The sequence below is a fragment of the Dipodomys merriami genome, unplaced genomic scaffold (genome assembly GCF_024711535.1).
Source record: "Dipodomys merriami isolate MVZ:Mamm:240054 unplaced genomic scaffold, mDipMer1.0.p SCAF_6, whole genome shotgun sequence".
Lineage (NCBI taxonomy): Eukaryota > Metazoa > Chordata > Mammalia > Rodentia > Heteromyidae > Dipodomys > Dipodomys merriami.
The window spans coordinates 18,461,603-18,481,555 of record NW_027206179.1 but is presented as its reverse complement, the minus strand read 5'-3'; the positions used below and the strand labels follow the sequence as shown (position 1 = coordinate 18,481,555).

General features: G+C 45.6%; 2 protein-coding genes across 5 annotated transcripts in view; one reads left to right on the top strand and one right to left on the bottom strand.

Moving 5' to 3' along the window:
* Positions 1 to 3,082: 3,082 nt before the first annotated feature.
* Poglut2 (protein O-glucosyltransferase 2) lies at positions 3,083 to 16,693 on the bottom strand. The gene is made up of 10 exons (XM_070002647.1): positions 16,242 to 16,693; positions 13,977 to 14,182; positions 13,219 to 13,424; positions 12,961 to 13,038; positions 10,988 to 11,160; positions 10,627 to 10,864; positions 8,995 to 9,204; positions 7,733 to 7,822; positions 4,723 to 4,830; positions 3,083 to 3,505 (listed from the first exon to the last, which is right to left on the bottom strand). Exons 1-10 carry the CDS (start codon positions 16,415 to 16,417, stop codon positions 3,488 to 3,490), a joined length of 1,503 nt encoding a protein of 500 aa, XP_069858748.1. The 5' UTR covers positions 16,418 to 16,693; the 3' UTR covers positions 3,083 to 3,487.
* A 200-nt stretch (positions 16,694 to 16,893) lies between these two features.
* The window catches only part of Bivm (basic, immunoglobulin-like variable motif containing), a 37,399-nt gene continuing 34,339 nt past the window's right edge, over positions 16,894 to 19,953 (top strand). Inside the window, exon 1 of one of the 4 annotated variants that reach the window (XM_070002644.1) lies at positions 16,894 to 17,337. The gene's annotated coding sequence lies outside the window, so the exon portion shown is untranslated. Of the gene's footprint in view, positions 17,338 to 18,130; positions 18,252 to 19,953 lie in introns of those variants that run through there. The other 3 variants (XM_070002643.1, XM_070002641.1, XM_070002642.1) reach the window with 3 other exon arrangements.

Genomic DNA, 19,953 nt, shown 5'->3' with positions numbered 1-19,953 from the left:
CAGCGCGGGCCGTTACTGCGCACGCGCGCGCAGGCCCCGCCCCCGGCTCCAGGGCCGCGCCGCGAGGCTTGCCGGGAGTGGGAGTTTTCCAACCGCCTCTGTTCAACTTCCGGCGGCGGGTGGGGAGGGAGGGAGGGAGAGAGTGGGGCGCGGGCGCGCGCCCGCCGACAAGCCCGCGCGTTCCCATCTCTGCCTCCGCCCCTTGTCGATCATTCTGGGTGTTCGGGCCCGATGACCTGGGGGGGTCGCTGGGCCGCGCTGCTGGCCTCGCGCTAGTTAACGCGATCCTAGCCACTCTGCAGGCTGGCTCGACGAGGATCAGGGTTCGAGACCAGCCACGGCTAAATGGTCCTCTAGACACCATGTCTTAGGGAAGGTGGGGCCCCTGTTTGTGGAGCATCTGCCACGCGGGAGAGGCTCTGAGTTCAAATCCCCCACCCCCCAAAAGAGCCAGCTCTGACTGGTCTGTTTCTTTCTGCTTGCCTGTCGGTCTGTCAGCCAGTCTGTCTGTCTCAGTCACACCAGTTTTGTCAATGCTGAGGGAACTGCTACCAAACACATGTAGACTACAAGCAGAACCCTCACTGTGCCAGGCTGGGCCTCTGCCCGCCTCTCTGCCTGCGTGGGGGAACGGGTCACCCGCGTGGAGTCCTGTTCCCACGTTTGCCCGCACCCCTCCCAGCACTCACCAGCAGCAGCCAGCCTGGCCCAGTGGAGGTGCACTCCCGCACAGCTCCTCCTGGCTCCTTAGGGCCCAGGCTCACGGCGGCTTTCCCTGGGCAAGGTCCCCCAACCCTTTGCTTTGCTCTGGCTGCTTCAGCTCCCCAGAGAGATCCCAGGGGCTGAACCCTTTGCCTTGAGATCTTCATTAGGAGGAACTGTGGCTCAAGGGGTAGAGCACCAGCCTTGAGCACAAAAGCTAAGGAATATGGAGGAGCAGGTGCACATAAAGATATCAATTGAGTGTCTTCACTCACACAGAGGCCATCACTCCCCACATTTCCAGTCCCTTGCTCCTCTGTGGATGTTTGCTTCCAGGACTTTGAACTCTCTCCTGGAGACAGGTAAGGTGGTTGCCAGCGCGTGTGTACGGGCATGCCTGCGCGCGCCCGTGATGTTTTTACCCCGTGTTCTCTTCTGCCCCAATTCTTCTAGGAAAACAAGCTTCTCAAACCATTTACTCAATAATTTTGTGTATGCATCCATTTACCAGTTGATGGCCATTTGGCTTGTATCTATTGTTTGGCTGTTATGAATGATATTGCCACATCATTCCAAGAGGCAGAGGTGAAGTCAGAAGTAGAGATTTGAAGATACTAAGCTGCTAGCTTGGAAGATGGAGAAACATCCCCAAGCAAAGTAACGCAAGGAATATAGAAACTAAGAGGCCAGGAAAAACATTCTGCCCAGAAGGAATAGGCCAAGCAAACATCTTGACATGAACATGGGAGAAACTTCTCAAAATGTGGCTTCTCTGTTTCTTGAGATTGAATTCCTGTATAAAACTCCTTCTTCTCCTCTTTTTCTTTTCTCCTCCTCTCTTCCTCTTTTCTTGTGCCATAAATGAGTCTTGAACTCAGGGCCTCACACCTGCTAGGCTGGTGCTCTCTACCACCTAACTCAACCCTCCAGTCCAAGATCGATTCTGAGTAGTTAATGGCCCTGCAGTCTAGGACATGCCTCAAAGTAGGTGATACACAATTCATACAGCTCTGAAATGTAATTCTATGCATTTACTAGAAAGCCAAACAACTTAGGAAAAAAAGAGCCCCTCCCTCACAAGAAAAAGGAAAAGTTTTATAGGAAAGGCAACATGAAGAACACAGATGTAGCTCATAAACACATAACATATGATCAGCTTCATTAGTAAACAAAGAAAGGAAAATTAAAATATTAATGAGTTACTTTTGTATGTGTGTTGGTCTTGGGGCTTGATCCCAGGCCCTGAGTGCTGACCCTGAGCTTTTTTGCTCAAGATTAGTGCTATTTGATCTCCAGCTCTACTTCTAGCTTTTTCCCCCACCTCCCTGGTAAATTGGAGATAAAAGAATCTCAAGGACTTTCCTTCTTGCCAAACAGGCAGGAAGTTTAAAAGTCTAAGAACATCAAATATTAGCAAGAAAGTAAAGCAAATGAAAAATTCCACGTACTCCTGGGGAGAATAAAACCTGGGACCATCAATTTGGAAATAAAATATATTTGGAAATAAAATATATATTCTCCCTCTATCCTCTTCCTTCTATTCCCCCTCCCCCCTTTTTTCTTTCTATCTTTTTCTTTGCAGTGCTAGGGTTCAGACCCAGTGCTTTGCACTGTGCCTGGCAGCAAGTGCTCCAACACAGTTCTGTCTGTAGCACTTGGTTTTTTGAGACAGTCTTGCTATGTATTCCAGGTTGGCCTCAAAATTCCAGGTTGTCCAGGCTAGTGTGGAACACACCATCTTCCTGCCTCAGGTTCTGTTGGGCTTGTGTCGCCACACCCAGCCTGTTTTTTAGTTCTTTTAACTAAATTTCAAAGTGACTGTCATTTACTCATTTCTAGTCTAGAAATACTTGGAAGCAAAGCTTGGTATCTTCCATCAAGTTGCCTAAAATATGGAGGAAGGGGAGAGAATCTACAGACAATTACTAAGTAGTTCCCTGGTCACCAACCTAGGAAAGAGGTAGCAGGGAAGATTTAGTGAGAAGCAGTGGTCCAATTCCTGATCTGAGCACTGGAGGGCGCTGCAGCTGGATCTGAAGCCTGGAAGTCTAGGTCAGCTTCCAAACCAGGGGGAACAAGAACAGTAAAAAGAAACAGGCACTGAGAGAAGGGGCTAGTCCAGTTGATCTGGATGCTTCCATTCGGGAAGTTTTGACCCACGTTTGCAGGTGGAGCCCAGATGAGGACAGGCCAAGGATGATGAGGTGTGGTCAGAGTGAGTCAATATCCATAAGATCAGCTTACATGGGGCAAAGTTTTGTTCTTCAGTCTTGTAAATAAAAGTCAGGGCAGGTGGTCAGCCAGGTGCTGCAGCCAGACTCAGATGTTTCCTTTCCTTCTCCAGGGTCTAAGGGCTGCTAATAATTAGCATGACATAGTCTTTAAGATCAAGGTGGTTTTTATTATAAAATTAAAAAACAATTCTGTAAAAGTCATGTGAATACTTTGTAAGTAGAAACACTTTGATAATGCACACAGCAGATTGTGAATTCGTACTTAATGACATTTTTTTTGTCAGCCGTGGGGACTGAACTCTGGCTCTGGGCGCTGTCCCTCAGCTCTTCAGCTCAAGGCTAGTGCTTGAGGCACAGCGCCACGTCCGGCTTTTTCTGCTTATGTGGTGCTGAGGAATCGAACCCAGGGCCTCATGCATGCAAGGCAAGCACTCTACCACTGAGCCACCTTCCCAGCCCCTTGGAATTAGTACTTAAAAAAAAAAAATCTTCTTTGCAAAAGTTAAAGAGTCTTCAGAGCACCATTATTTGAATGGAAGATACTTTGCACTTCAGAGTTCATCTTTGGTCTGTAATTGAGAAGTAAAATATTTAAAGCCAGAAAGAATTTTTATACAATTAAAGAAAACTTATACCAGACAATGAATTATTTTTCCCCCAAATTGAAGGAATAAAGGGCAGGTTTCTGTTAGATGCTTTGAGAGCCCAGACCTATTTCTGGAGGATCAGAACAGGGGTAAAGATGGGGACCCCCAGGGGCTTGGGTTACCATAGGCCCTTGTGTTACAAACAGTGTCAGTAAGGGGCTAGAGTAGACAAAGAATAAGAAATGATTTGATTGTTAACACTGATGATGTACTACTTACTCATCAGTGACTTGGTGGTAAATCAGTTCTCGACAAAAATACAAATAAAACAACACAAATTCTGCTTTATATTGTGTGCTGACCATCATGGCATAAATACCACTACCAGGCTAGTATGCAAAATCTTGAAATATTTAACAAATGACTTGTTCTAGCCATATCACTGTGGCTGAGAGGTAAGATACAATGATTTTCAAATCTTGCCTTCCCATCTCTGGTTATAATACCACAATTTTATGTTTATTCAATCAGGACATGATGACATTGCTTAAAATAATCTCAAAGAGATTATTCATACTCTTCCAGCATACTATGTCTCTGTGTACAAGCATGATCATGAGAAACTGGATTTAGCTTTGCTATAATTCAGATAAATGATTTTTGAGCAAAATTCTTCTTTGGACTCAGTTTTGCTAACCATAAAATAAAGACGATGACTTCATGACCTCCATGGCCTCTTTTAGCTTCACAAGTTCAAGTGTAGATTTGATTTTTATAAACAAAGTCATCAAGTACTAGTATTGAAAGATTACTTTAAAATGAATAGTTTGATAACAAGAGTATTCACAGCTGATTTTCATCTCTATACTGGGAGGATAAATTCTGTAAATCTATCTCACGAGGAGGGGAGATGAGGGCAACAGATAATCCCTGGGAAAATCCAAATTGCCAACATCTTTACAAAGCTTTGTGATCTGAATCCTCACATTATTAGAGGCTTCCTTTAGTTTTGCCAGGGAACGACTTTGTCTTCTTACTGAACTGCATTTCAGCACTGTTTCTTGTTTAGTATCTTATTCATGCACTACATGTCTGGAGGTGTCAGGAGGAACTCAACCATTTGTTGCCTGACTGAACGATCTACATTCACTCCACCTTAGTTCTTCTGCTGAGACTGGCCAACAGGTGACTTCTGTTACCTTTGTCCTGTGGCAGGTGCAAGGAAAGAGGTCGTCCTCCATCTGTGGTTCTACCCTCTTCATGCCCTGTCGGACTTGGGGCTCGCTCACTTGTAGGTTGGCATACTCCTATGAAGCAACAGTGAAAAGCATTCCTTATGCAAGTACACTCAGCAAATGAGACATATTGGAATTTACAAGTTCAAGGTGCATTGAACTGGGAGCTTCTGGGTCCTGTGTATCCGTGAACTGTGAATAGCTGAATGGAAAATGGGATAAGCCTAACTCTCTCATCACTGGAATTTCTGGAGGGGATTTGAGCCTATGATTTGGCTGTATTACATAGTCATGTAACTTTTTTTTTTTTTTGGGTCCAGTCATAGGGCCTGAACTCTGGGCCTGGGCGCTGTCCCTCAGCTCTTCAGCTCAAGGCTAGCGCTCTACTACTTTAGCCATAGCGCCACTTTCGGCTTTTTTCTTTTTGCTTATGTGGTACTAAGGAATCGAACCCAGGGCCTCTGGCATGCAAGGCAAGCGCTCTACCACTGAGCCACGTTCCCAGCCCAGTCATGTAACTTTTAAGTCATGTACGCTCCCTTAGGTGGCCTTGAGGCCATACTTGGCCAGATGCCACCTGCTTCCTGGGAGTATAAGCATGCACCACTGCTGGACAGTGTGCAGATGGGCCAACATATAGAGGGCTGCCGTGCTGTGTGCTGCTACTACTGCTGAGTCTGCGAACAGGTGAGCCTTTAAATAAAACATACCAGCTATTCTTATTTGCCCATTTTCTTTTTTTTTTTTTTTTGGGTCCGGTCATGGGGCCTGAACTCTGGGCCTGGGCGCTGTCCCTCAGTTCTTCAGCTCAGGGCTAGCGCTCTACCACTTGAGCCACAGTGCCACTCCCAGCTTTTCTTCTTTTTGCTTATGTGGTGCTGAGGAATCGAACCCAGGGCCTCAGGCATGAAGGCAAGCGCTCTACCACTGAGCCACCTTCTCAGCCCTGCCCCGCATTTTCTTTGGCTTTCCCAAATCAGAGAACCAGCATCATACTGCCTATTCCTAATAGACTTTCTCATAATTCTACCCCAAATTTGCATGATTGATTTTTTTTTTTTTGGGTTGGTTGTGGGGCCTGAACTCTGGGCCTAGGTGCTGTCTCTCAGTTCTTCAGCTCAAGGATAGTACTCTACCAGTTGAACCACAGTCCCATGTCAGGTTTCTTCTGTTTATATGGTGCTGAGGAATTGAACCCAGGGCCTCATACATATGAGACAAGCACTCTACCACTAAGCCACCTTCCCAGCCCTGACTGCTTTTTTTTTTTTAAACCACCTTCTGCCTTAAAGTGAAAATAATGCTGCCCATGATTCTCTAGAGTGAGAATTTGAGGACAGAACTATTTCTGCCTTGTGCCTGTGTGGCTGGCACAAGCCTCACTGTCTTCTTCCTGGATTATGCTCTTACACTGGGATTGGGCGCTATACTAAGCACTGATACTATGTGTTGGCTAAATGAATGAATGCCACTCAGTGGGTCTTTAGGAAGTCAGACAAGTGAATTCCCGTCCCCGCTTCATTCATTTTACACAGATGACCCTCTGCCTCTCCTCTCCTAGGCATGGTTAGAAAAAAAAAAAAACAGGAGGAGTCATTGCAGGCCAGAAACAGACCGGCTTTGTTCTGTAGAAGAGACAGTAATATGGGGCTCAGTATCTGTAATTCTGAGAAAGCAATCTTAATCTTATTGTTTTGCTATTTTACTAACCAATAATTTAGTGTAATACCTTAAAAAAATAAGCCTTTTAAACTGTCAGCATGCCTTGGCTACAAGTTCTACAGCTTCATGGTAATAATTTTTAAAAGTAGTAATGACTCATTTGAGGCGAAGGTAAAAGGCCCAAACACACATTGTATTGTTTTATTTGCCAGTACCGTGGCTTAGACCCTGGGCCTGGGCATTGACCCTGAGCTGGTTTTGCTCAAAGCAAGTGCCTCTACTACTTGAGCAACAGCTCCACTTCTGGCTTTTTGGTGGTTAACTGGAGATAAGAGTCTCATGGACTTTCCTGCCTGGGCTGGCTTTGAACCATGATCTTCAGATCTCAGCTTCTTATGTAGCATAGATTACAGGTATGAGCAACTGGTGCTGAGCTCACCTTGTATTGTTTATATAAAAAATATTAAGGATGGGGGGGAGGGGGGAGGCTGGGAAGGGATGTGAAGGGTAAACAAAGGAGGAGGCTGCAATGCTTGGTAAGAAATGTACGCATTATCCTGCCCACATAATTGTAACTCCTCTGTACAGTATGTTCACAAATAAAATAAAATAAAATTAAAAAAAAATATTAAGGTAGCAGCAATATAACATGAAGAGCAAATATGACTCCACATATAGCAACCTCATAAGATCAGAGGCCAGCCTGTTAATCACCTATCACATAATATTAATATTAAAACTTGTAATATTAATACTTGTCACTATAGTCAGGTACAGTAGGCCTCTTGCCTATAATCCTAGCTACTTAAGAGGATCAGATCTGAAGCCAGTTTGAAGCCAGCCTGGGAATATAAAACTGAGAGGCTCTTATCTCCAAAAAGCCAGAAGTAGAGGTATGGCTCAAGTGTTAGGGTACCAGTCTTGTGCAAGAAAGCATTTTAAACAAGAGCTCAAGGCCTGAGTTCAAGCCTCAGCACTGGCAAAACAAACAAAACCTTTTACTTGATGTTGGAACATTTTCTATTAGGTAACCTTTGATTTTCAGTTACTGTTCACTACTTAATACTTACTGATTTTTACCTAAAGAGGTTCATGTATCTCTTCATGCTTTATGGTAATATACATTTAGAAAATGTTAAAAGATGTATATTTCAATTTTATATATAATACATATATTTCTATATATTACAATAGATTGTGTATAATATAGAATATTTATACATACATACAATTTTACATACAGTATATATATATATGTGTGTGTGTGTGTCTGATTTTAAGTTGTAAGATTATTTTCATAGAAAATGCGAACCTGGAAAAGCTTGAAATAATAGCAAAATATGTCATCTCCCATGAGATTATTTCTTGCAAATTCTTGTCCCGCTTTTGCTATCTTCTTTGCCTATGGGGGAAAAGAAAAATCCTTTATTGAACATATTTTCTCCTAAGATGAGAAACACAAAACATATCTTTGGAGTACACACATGCAATGAACAAAAGCAGAAACACATAGTTGGGGATCATCTTACATGGTAAAAGGAACACTGAACATAATATGTTTGTGCAAATAGTGGCTTGGAAGACTGGAAAGTCTGAGTAGTCATATTGTACACCCTATGAGACAGAAGATACCCAGCAAGCAAAGGAAAATGGTGCTTCAAAGTAATTAAATATGATCTCTATTAATGTACTGGCTTCCCAGCTTTTCTCCCCCTCTTTCCCTCCCTCCTTCCTTTTTTTGTGTGCCAGTAGTAGGGCTTGAACTTAGGGCCTCATGTTCTTGCTTAGTCTTTTTTCCTCTCAAAGCTGGCACTCTACCAATGGAGCCACACCTCCACTTGCAGCTTTTTCCTATTAGTTGAAGATAAGAGTCTCTTAGAAGCTGGGCGCTGGTGGCTCACACCTGTTATCCTAGCTATTCAGGAGGATGAGATCTGAAGATCCTGGTTCAAAGCCAGCCTGGGCAAGAAAGCCCAAGCTGAGACTCCTATCTCCAATTAACTACCAGAAAAACCAGGAGTGGTGCTTTGGCTCAAATGGTAGAGCGCTCGCCCTGAGCTAATGAGGTGAGGGACAGTGCCCAGACCCTCATAGTTCAAGCCCCAAGACTGATCAAAGAAAAAAAAATCTCTTAGATTTGTCTGCCTGGGGGTCTTTTCAGATCTCAGCCTCCTGAGTAGCTAGGACTACAGGCATAAGCTACAAGTGCCCAATCCACAGTTTTCTTGAAGCTTATTTAAGTCATCCCTCATTTTACTCTCAAGCACATTTACTGACACCGCTAGCAGAATTTTCACACTGCTAGCAGTGGTAACACATACCTCTCAGAACAACATTACTGTGAGAAAAAGTTATGGCTAAGGCCAGGGTTTAGCTTTTGTTTCATATGATAAATGGACAGCTAATCCAAGATGCATGGCTGTGTTTACCTTGAAGGGAATTCCTGCACTATTCACAGGCTGGCAGCTTCCTACATACAGGTAAAAGCTACAGCTGACACTGGGATACCCTTCAGGTTCAGGCATTTCCAGTATGTGTGCATGCACGAGTGACCTTTTAAGAGACCAACTGTACCTCTGCGTCATGATCTTTTGCCCATTTGAGTTTTTCCAGCAGATCGCTCAGGTTGTTTTTAACTGGAATGTAGTGTTTCCAGGGTTGCAGCTCATTGTAGAAGTGCTCATAGTAGATAGAGTCCTGCTTCAACACAACACTGTCGCCCACCAGCAGGTAGGGCAGGCGATACGCTGCCACCGTACCATCCACATTGATTTGGTATTTGTGCTATACAATGGCAATAGAGGAAAAGAACCTCTGTTAAATTCCATTTCCCATTCCCTACACCCATTTGCCATCCTCAGATACCAACCAGCCAGACACTGTCTCCTACCTTTGCCATTTAGTAAGTGCTGGTAGATTCCAGGCTCACCTAGAGCTGATGTTCATTTTTGATATGTTTCTAAATTTCATAAATGGAACAATAAATCTCATTTGGAAGTAGCTGATAAAAATCATAAAAATGGTTGGCCTCAGGTTACAATATAAGAGAAGGTAGATTTATTGGTGACTTTGTAATATCTCTAATAATTTCTCCTCCTCCATCTTTATCTTCCTCTTTGTTTGGCAACAGTGGGGTTTGAATTCAGGGCCTTGCACTTGGTAGGTAGTTGCTCTATCATTTCAACCATGCCAGCCCATCTACTTCTTCAGTAATTATACACGTGTTCCTAATGATGGTACATTCTGTTTCCTGCTAATCATACTTTTTCAATACCACATATGTTTTGAGGAACTTAATAAGCTCTGGGACAAAAACAGCTCTAAACAAAATTTTTCATAGAACTATGAAATGAATAAACTTAATGGCAGAAAATACAATAGGCAAGAATAAAGCCAAATCATGATGTAACATTCCCTGAGGAGGGAACAGATGGTACCTGCTCTCTTCTGTTACAAACATTTCTTCTAAAAATCTTTGAGACATATGTATGGACAAACACACTGCATTTGTGACAGCCTTTAGTTTTACCTACCTCCACATAGCCCATCCATCAACAACCTGGCCATTTACAGGGCAGGCACAGATGGGTGACCTCTATCCTCTCCCACACAAGAGGATGAGGGGCCACCTCTACTCATCTTTCTTTCCTTTTCAAAAACCATCAGTGGTGTGAACAACAGAGCAGTATACACTGCCTGAAAAAGGGAGCTGTCAACCAAAATATTATACTCTGAGAAACATGAGCAATCCACATTCAAGGTGAGAGAACCATCCTTCACCCTCAGAATTCCCAGGCTGGCGATCTGGCTGGGTTTCAAGTTGTTCTCTGCCACAAGGCCTGATAAGGGGTACCTGTTTCTATGTTCTTTCCTGGAGTGCTGTGTTTTCTGAGAAGTATCTGTGAAATGACTTATGTGCATTCATTCACAGAAAAAGAATCTGAGTCGACACAGGCTATTTTAAGGGTAAGCCGGGGGAAAAACAAAACTTTATAGCTCTTCCCACGGCCTAAGTGACCTTGATACACGTGGGGTTTGAGTGGGAACCTATTCTCAGCATCACTGTGCCAGGATGCTGCTCACTATGGTTTGGCCTGGTCTTTCCCATCCCCCCTGGAACTGACAAGCCTTAACCTCAGTTTCCCATCCCCCTAATACAAGTATACACAGGAAAAGCAGGAAGGATGGCCTGGGCTGTTGCCCTACCTTGAAGAAATCGAAAAACGAGATGTGTTTCACAATGGGACCGTACAGGCTCTCATCGTGTTTAAAGAAGAAGAAGTTGGTGAAGGCAGCATCAATGAGCTCTGGGTGCTTTCTGCTGAGCTTCACCAGCTCCAGTCTCTCTTTGCGGCTGTCGCGTCCCCTCCAGACAGCTGTAGAATTCTTGCTTTCCCAGGGCGGCCCCGTGTTTGCTTGCACAGACATCATATCCAGACTCACTCTAGAAGACAGGAAACGCCACATGTCTTCCTCCCAAACCACCAAATCATAGAGGTGGATGGAACACAGCACTCACCAAGGAGAGCAAACCAAGGCAGGGGGTCAACCCTGACTCTTCTCTCACCGGCCCATGGTTTCTAGAACGGAGTCGGTCAGGTCGTAGGTGGGCATGACAATGTCCTTGGAATCCGTGGAGCCACACCAAGAGAAGATTGGATGGATGTTTGAATCGGATTTCTTTCTTTCCAAAGGCCAGTCCCCCAGATTAACAAAAAACTCTACATCTGGCATCTTCACCTAGGGAAAAGAAGACAAAGAACTTATTACTCAAAGCTCCTGCATTGCGTGCCACCTATTAATTATCAAGTATCATCACCAAGTGCCCTGAATGATAGGCCAACCTTAGATGTTTCAGACCATGACAATTGTTCCAGTAAAAGCCATCCTATATTTCCTTTCTATGAGGTTCACATTGGCCAAACAGACTTACTTCAAAAAGGAAGCGATGCAAAGGTTATTTCTGTACTAATACATGATCAAAGAGAGAAAGAAAAATCACTAGAAATTACAGAACTCCAGCCCTGCTTTATTATAAATAAGCCAGATGCTTCCTACCACCAGGTAGGTGGGTAGGCAGAGGATCCAAACTCTGGACGTCTAACACCACAACTGATGCTAATATCATTAATATAACACATTATATTAATATCATTAATATAGTACATTAATATAATTAATGTATTAATATCATTGATTATATTGATAATAATACATTAATGTAATAGAATATCAATTGTTTGTTATATAGCATAATATAATTTCACACATAATTATATATATATGGATGGATGGGTTTGTATGTAATCCTCCTCCCCTCCCCCACAGCCAGGTGAGAACAGTGTTAGTCAGTCTAAGAAGCACCTTCAGAAACTGGGAGTTCTCTCTTTGCATTGACACAGACAAACAAGGAGTATTTGCTGGTGCCCTGCTATCTGAGCCTAAAGCATGTATAATATCTTCTCTAAGTAATTATATACATTGCCTCAGAATTAAGTGATTGTAAATGCTTTGCAAACTTGAGAAGAAAGAACTGTCACACGTTCCCCATGAATAATTCAGTTAAGGTGTCCTAAGTTTATCTAATAAAAATTATTAGAGATAATAAACATACAGTTGGTAAATGCTTTTTTTTTTTTTTTGTCGGTCCTGGGGCTTGAACTTTTGGCCTGAGCGCTGTCCCTCAGCTCTTTAGCTCAAGGTGAGCACTCTACCACTTGAGCTACAGCGCCACTTCCGGTTTCCTGGTGGTTTATTGGAGATAGGAGTCTCACAGTCTTTCCTGCCTGGGCTGGCTTTGAACCATGATCCTCAGATCTCAGCCTCCTGAGTAGCTAGGATTACAGGCGTGAGCCACCAGCACCCGACTATGCTATCATTTTTATCTTGACCACTTTAATGCTACTGTTAACTAGTCTATTAGAACCCAATTCTAACACAGTACCAAGAACAGTATTCAGTACAAGGTAACCCTTCACTGGACTTAAAGTAGGTTTGGTAACAAAATAATTTTACTATAAAGCATTTTTCTCTTCACCACAAGTCACGGTTTGGCAGGGGTGAGATGCTTCTTCAAGAAAGATATTCTTTGTTCTTAAATATCAGCATCTTCAAAGACTCAAGGAGTAGCAGAAAACCAGGCAACCCAGGGATGGAAGGTCACCTCCTGAATGGAAGAATCAGGGAATTAGTGGTGGGGGGGGGGGAGGGGTAGAGACAGGAACAGAACCTGAGAAGGAAGGAATGTGGCTCTGAGATTCTTTGGTTCAGGTCTTCTGGTCTGGCTTCCAGAACAGTGAGAGAATGAATTCATTGTTTAAAGACACTCCATTTGTATCATTTTGTTACAGCAGCCCTTGGAAAATAATCCAGGTATCTCTCATACATGACATGAAAGTTCAGAATATCATTATAATATATCTCCAGAGTAGTAGACAGTTCCTAGTGTTATTTGTTTTGTTTTGAAAAGTTACATTGTAATACCAGGGTTAACATTGCCTACATATACTTACAGGAAACAGATACAACATATAGTCTCACCTTTCTAGTCAAAGAAAGCAGGATGGCATCCATGAAAATTCTAAAACCTACATGCTCACCATGAGTCTTGATATATACCTAAAAAAGAATTTAACATTTGGTAAGTCAGTCTTAAAGTCCTGGCAAAGTTCCCTGAAGAAATCCTGGTCACAATGATTCCCATTAGGACAATGTTTAATAAAATTATTAATCTAGTTATGGCTAAAAGAAAACAAACCAGAATCAGGAAAGCAAGCAAACTTTAACCAAACGTTGTACCTTGTTGTCTTTCAAAGTGTAGTGACACAGACTCTGTCGCTGTCCAAATCTTTTTGGGATTTCTGCTGCAATCTTTTCTGGATCAACAGTAGGGAAATGTGACAGATCTTTCTGAATCTGAGCAATGGTTTCTGGGCAGTTCATCTCCTTTAGCCAGGTTGTACTATCTTCCAAAGGACAGTCACAATTCTCATGATAAACTGGCCCTATTTAGATACAAACAAAAGTACAAGTGAAAATTCTACTCAGCACTTGAAGCATGTAACAATTATCCACATCATGAGCTTCCTGAATTTTGACTAGTGAGGCTTGAACTCAGGACCTGGGTGCTGTCCTTGAGCTCTTTTTGCTCAAGGCTAGCACTCCACCACTTGAGCCACAGCTACACTTTCAGCTTTTCTTTTCTTTTTTGAGTAGTTAACAATCTCATGGTCTTCTCTGTCTGAGCTGCCTTCAAACCATGATCCTCAGATCTCAGCCCCTGAGTAGCTAGGATTACAGACATGAGCCAGTGGGGCCCGGCTTGAATGCATCTTATAAAAGAAATATATGGGACTTTACAAGGAAGTCAGCCCCAAAACTTATGGCTCTTTACAAGGTAGTGCTGTGATATTTTCCCACATAGGGAGACTTGCAATTTCGCCTTCAATTAAGTAACATCTATTTTTCTTCTTTCATTGACAAAAGTCCACTAAATTGATTTTATGAAGGGAATGACATATATTATTGTATTGTTTCAAAATTACATTCCAATGTACCTCTTAAAATATAAGGAGATCTGTCCACATGGTGACCTTGGTATTTTACTTCTATCTTCAGATTTTTGTAGCTTGCGTACATTCTGTATCTTACTATGAAAGACCCATCCTTCCGGTCTAAAACCTGGACTCCAACTCTAGTGAATTGCTCCTCAGGGGCTGAGATTTTAACCTGGAACACCTTTTCACCTGGAGAAGATGTGAACCTGGGAAGGCAACAAGAAGCAAAGGTTATTGGATGGAACACACAGGTAGCAACCATGCTCTAACCTATGCCTGTTGCTTCTTTCTATGTTTTCAAGAATAAATACAATGACTCAAGGATGAAAAAAGTTAACAATGGCTCCAATAAGGTAAGATATATCCATCTGATAGGTTATGACACAAGATATGACTATTAATCAATGTAAGCACAGAAACATGTATACATTCCACATGTAAAAATATCCCTATTAATCTTTTATTTATTCATGTCTATTCTTCCTGGAAGTTTGTGAATAAATGGAATCTCAAAGAGGATCTTATATCTTCCTTTATTATTTTAAATTTTTAAAATCATTGTTATAAAGGAGATGTATAGTGGGGTTACCATTACATACGTCAAGTATATTTAAGAGAACATTTCTTTTTGGACAATGTTCCCTTTCCCTCAATCTCTCCCAGGCTTTTTTATTCTTTATTTCATCTTTAAGTAGCTGTTGTAAAAAGGGGGTTCAATTCAACATACCAATTTTTAACTACAATGCATTCTGGTCAATGCCACCCCTTCAGTCTTCCCACTCACTGCTCCCCATCCCACCTGCCCCCTCTCAAATTACCTAGTTCCATATTCACACAGGCACTTGTATATGACTGTATGTACCCACTATTCATTCATCTCTCCTTTCACCTCCCCTGTTTTACCCCCCCAAAACAAACCAACACACTTCAGCTTTCTAGTATTCTTTTTAAGATGACATTAGTTGTTCAGAAGAGTTAAACCACGAGAATCCTCCCCCATTGTACTATACTTCTTTCACATATATTTATGTCAGATCTAACTTCCATAAATGAGAGAAAACAGGCAGTTTTTTCGAGCCTGACTCACTTCACTTAACATAATTTTTTCCAGGGAGGACCTTACTTTTAAAAATTGTTCTCAATGACTCTTAAAGTACCAGTATCCTAAATTGTGCTCAGCCTTAGGCAAAATCAAAGAAGGTGGTGAATTGTACCAGTGTCATCGGTGTTATTAAGTGCACACTCCTGTTATTAAAATGGCACTTATTTTTTCCACTTGTACTATTAATAGGCAAATGAAAAAACAACCTTCTTCCTCTTCACTTTGGACAATGTTTAATTCCCAAGATTTTTTTTTTTTTGCCCTGTAAAACACACACAGCATCCACGAAGAATAAAGTCCATCATTACAGTGTGTGTGTGTGTGTGTGTGTGTGTGTGTGTGTGTGTGTGTGTGTGTACACACATACATGCCCTGGTCCAGGGTTTGAACTAGGGTCTGGGCACTATTCTTGAGGTTTTTTTTTTTCTTTTGGTTCAGTCAGTCCTCTACCACTTGGGCCACAGCTCCACTTCGGGCTTTTGTTTTGGTAGTTAACTGGAAACAAAAATCTCATGGACTTTCTTGCTTTGAACAGCCATTCCCTGATCTCAGTCTCCTAAGTAGCTAGGATTACAGGCCTCAGACACCAGCCAGGTGGTCCTAAAGCTTAAGGGTTAAGTGTAATTTAAATGTATTAATTTCACTGGAACGAAACAGACTTTCATTACAAACATATAGGAGATCCATATTGTCATACCTTCCCCTCGAATTTAATTAGTTTGAATTAGTACTTCATTCTTCCTGAATTTAAAAACATGCTTTGTCTACATACAGAGCTCTCTTTGAACATTGAGGCCAACACCAGGGAAACTGATCAAGTCTCTGAAACAACTAGGTTTAAATTCCTTAACAGCTGCTTATATGAAGTCGTTAGAAATGGCTAGGGAGCTCTGCTCCGCTTTTAATATCCATTAGAAAGGCGAAGAGAGAAGCTACTATAATAGGATGGCACTATACAACACTACTATAATAGGCGTGGAACGTAATAGATCTGATTGTTTCCAAAGTTACAGAGAGAAATCGCTTGAGACGGGAAACCAGTTGCAACCAGCTGTGGATCACCCTCCAAGTAGCCAGGAAGGAAAAAACTGCTGGGGGGTGGGGGTGGGGGTGGGAACAGAAACGAGTCTCGGAGCAGATAGAGTTGAAGGAAGTTGACATACTGATTTCCAGATGCATCCACGGCCTGAATGTAGAAATAGCGGGCGGGAAGGACGACATCTGCTTTTAGCCCGGGTCCCCATATTCGGCTCTTCTCGGGGCTCAGGCGTTGCTCTCGGCCGCTCTGCGCTGGCACAGTCCCCAGGATACAGCAGGAAAGCAGCAGAATGCTCCACATTTACGGGACGGACTCTCGCGGCGATCCCCGGGGAATGAGGCCGCGGAAGCGTGCACCGGCGCGCGGGGGGGGGGGGGGGCGGGAGGGCGGCTCGGCGCGCGCGGGGGGCGGTCCCCCCCACAGCGATGTCCCCGCCGGAGGGTGGAGGGCCCACCGAGGAGATGGTCAGGCGTCCTGTTGGAACGGGTGGGGAACGGCGAGGGCCACTCGAGTTTCTGGGCCAGGATGAACTTGAATTACCGCCCCCCCCCCCCGCCGAGCATCCTTTGGGGTGGGCACTGGAGGAGGCGAATCCATCCCGCGCAGGGGGGGGGGGTCCAGCCCGGGTGCCAGGCGCGGTGATTGGCCAGCGCGCCGGGTAAGGCGCAGTAAGGCGTTCTGTGAGTGGCTGCAGGGTGGACACGCCCCCTCCGCGCCCGGGGCTCCCTGGGATATGTAGTTCGCGGCAAGTCCAGCGGAAATTCTGCCACTTTTTTTGTTTATCCTCTCTTTTTCTTGCTTTTTTTTTTTTTTTTTTTTTTTTTTTTAACATTTTCTCCTGCATCTATTTGCTTTTCGATCGCCGCTTTTCGGGAATAAGTAGATGCTTCCGATGCCCTCCCAGAGACACTTAGGTTCAAGAGTCACAACTTTGCAAGATTTTTATGCATTTACTTTTGGTCGCCCTGTCTTCTGCCCGTGCCCAGGGAGGGTAGAGAAAGAATCACCCAAGGACGGAATGACCGAAGCTACCCACCGGCCCGCCCCTGGGAAACCGGAGTCCCGAGCGCGGTTCCCGGCGCTCTGACGGCCGCGGAAGGCCGGCCCCGGGGTAACCGGAGTGCGTCGCGGGGCGCCGCGCCAGCCCAGCTGTGATCCAGTTTGGTGTCGGGGTTCCACCGCAGCGGCAGCCATCGGACCCCGGCTGGAACAAGCCAGAGGTATCTGCCGGGCCGGAGTCGAGGAGGGGCTGCCCGCGGTGCTCCTGGCGCCCCCCGGGCCCCGGGGCAGGGCCCTAAGGCCTCTGGTCGGCGCCTCCGGCTCTCCCGGGGAGGCGTGGAGTCCGCGCTCCGGGAGCTCTGCGGCGTCCGAGTGCAGTTGCTTTGGTGCCGGGAAAGGGAAGGGTAGAGTTGGGTCGCCAGGGACGGAGAGAACGAGTTGGATTTAGAAGTACCGGGTCGGACGCCGGGGGCGGGGGGCTCCCAGTTCGCCATGCCGCGCGCGGCAGGGCCCGGGCACCTTGCGCCAGGGTGTCCGCCGCCCCCTGGCTCCGCACGCTGTCCGCGGGCCCGGCCGGTCACGCAGGCGGCCCGGGGTCGCCGCTCGGGGCGGGGGCTCCGGATCCTACCCCGAGCTTCGGCCTCGCCTCTCGGGCTTGCTCAATCCTGCCTTCCCCTCCTCCCCCCCCCCCCCCCCCCGTCCCGGTGGTGGGGAGGCTCCGGCGCCCCGGAGGGCCTGGGTGGGGGCCTAGGCAAGGGGTTTCTTGGCTCCTTTTCGCCATTGTCGTTCTGGGTGACGCGAGTCGTCCCTTCGAGAACCCCCCCCCCCTTCGGGGCCGCCCATCATCGCCGGGGGGCGTCAGCGCGCGCGTCCACCTGGCGTCGAAGGACGCCCGAGTATCTGGGGGACCCCGGCCGGCGAACCCCATCTTCTCGGGGGGGGAGGGCGGGGGCGTAGGGGGGACGGACGCCCGATCCTCGGGTGCGCGGGGCGCGCGCGCGCGGGCCCGGGTCCCCGCCGCGGGAGCGCGGTGGGCGGGGGGCGCAGCTGCGCTTCCTCTCCGCCGCCCGAAACCGCGTCCCTGGCTGCCGCCTCCGCCTCGCCGCTTCAGGGCCGCGCCGCTGTCCGGCCGAAGGTGAGGACCACCCCCCCCCCTCCCTTCTCATCACCCCCATCTCGGCCTCCCCGGAGCCCGGGTCAAGGCGTGGTTCCCCCCCCTCCGCCCTCCGGGCGCTCTCCTCCTTGGGTAGGCCTGCAGCCCGGCTGTGGGGAGGGGTCGGGGCGGGTGGCGGGGACGGGGCCTGGGAAGGGTGGACTAGCCCGGGGCGCACGGCCAGCGCCTGGCCGGTCTCGGGACGGCCCCTGCGTTCCCGGTGCCGTCTGCATGCATGCAGGTCACGGGGCCTGTCGGGTGCGGGAGGCTGAACTGAGGTGGACCCGGGCTCTGATAAACTTGATACTGAAGAACAGACGAGCTAGACCATCTGGAAAGCATGTAGTCGAGGTGATGGGTAGTGGCCTTACCAACGGTCTGTTTTACATGGCAGCCCGTTCCAGTGTCTTGGCTCCACGGGTGCATTTGAAGCTTGTTATTGAATACAGTTTTGCTCTGCAGCCAAGCAATGCTTCTGTCGCTTAGGAGAAGGGTTTTTTTTTTTTTTTTTTTTTTTTTTTTTTTAAGTAATTCGTTTAAGTCTAGACTCGGCTCAGCAGTTACTCGTATTAGTTAATCGTAATTTAACACTGTTCTTCACTTACCTGGATGAAGGAATCTCAGCCGATCGTGCATTGGAACGTAGTTACCATAATGTCCCTTCATGCACAGACTAGGTACTTTGGAAATATTGTTGAGCTTGCCTTGGTGCTTTTGGCAGACGCTAGTGATACAGTCATCGAGAAAATCAACTTGCAGAAGGCCGTCGTTTGTCATATAGACACAGACACACACACACATCAATATAGATGTAAAATCACACCTTATGAAGACTTGTGCAAGACAGGCACCAAGTATATGGGGGTGACCTAGCACAGTTTGAAGAGTAAGAAAAGCACCTTCACAGAGTGGCATTTGAACAGATGTATTTGACAAATGAGTGAAAATTGCCTAGCACAGGAGGTCAGGAGGAACTGAGAACCAGGGAAGCAGTGTGGAAGGAGCAGAAAAAGGTGTGTGTGTGTGTGTGTGTGTGTGTGTGTGTAAGGAGCAGAAATAGGTGTGTGTGTGTGTGTAGCTGACAAGACCTGGGCCAGGTCCAGAGCTGGCCTTTTGTTAGGAGAGCTCAGGGTTTTAGGCAGGGAATTTCTAAGATCATATATCTGTAGCAAGCTTTATTTTATGTCTTGTATAAATCAGATGAAAAATGACAATTTGGGGGGTGGGGTGGCTTTTTGTAGGGACTGAGTTGTAAACTGAGACAAAAGGAGATCCCAGAGGTGATAAAACTTTGCTGCAGGCTGAAAGACAGACAATAGCCAATGTATAGTGTAGTATTTCTTGCAATTACAATTACAACTTAACAGAATAACCACTGATTGTTATGATTTGGTTCTTAACTGTACAAGTTGCTTAAGAAAATTGGGATTTGGGGATAGCTAACTTCCCAGAGGCTGAAATCTGAGAATAATGGTTGGAAGCTAACCTGGGGAGGAACATCTGTGAAACTTTTTCCAATTCTTCAATTAACCACTCAAGTAGAGCTGTGACTCAAGTGGTAGAGTTCCAGCTTTGAATAAACAGTCTATAGGATGGCGTCCAGGCCCTGCTTTCAAGCCCTACTGAGGACATATTATAATATTGGCTTGTTAACATTGAACATTGTGGGAGAAAAGACATAAGG

Excerpts from the sequence above, each read along its gene's own strand:
- Poglut2 (XM_070002647.1), bottom strand. The coding sequence starts at position 16,417 with ATGTGGAGCATTCTGCTGCTTTCCTGCTGTATCCTGGGGACTGTGCCA. Across the intron at positions 13,039-13,218 it reads ACACTTTGAAAGACAACAAG|GTATATATCAAGACTCATGG; the intron begins GTACAACGTTTG and ends ATTCTTTTTTAG. Across the intron at positions 4,831-7,732 it reads ATTATTTCAAGCTTTTCCAG|GAGTATGCCAACCTACAAGT; the intron begins GTTCGCATTTTC and ends GTTGCTTCATAG.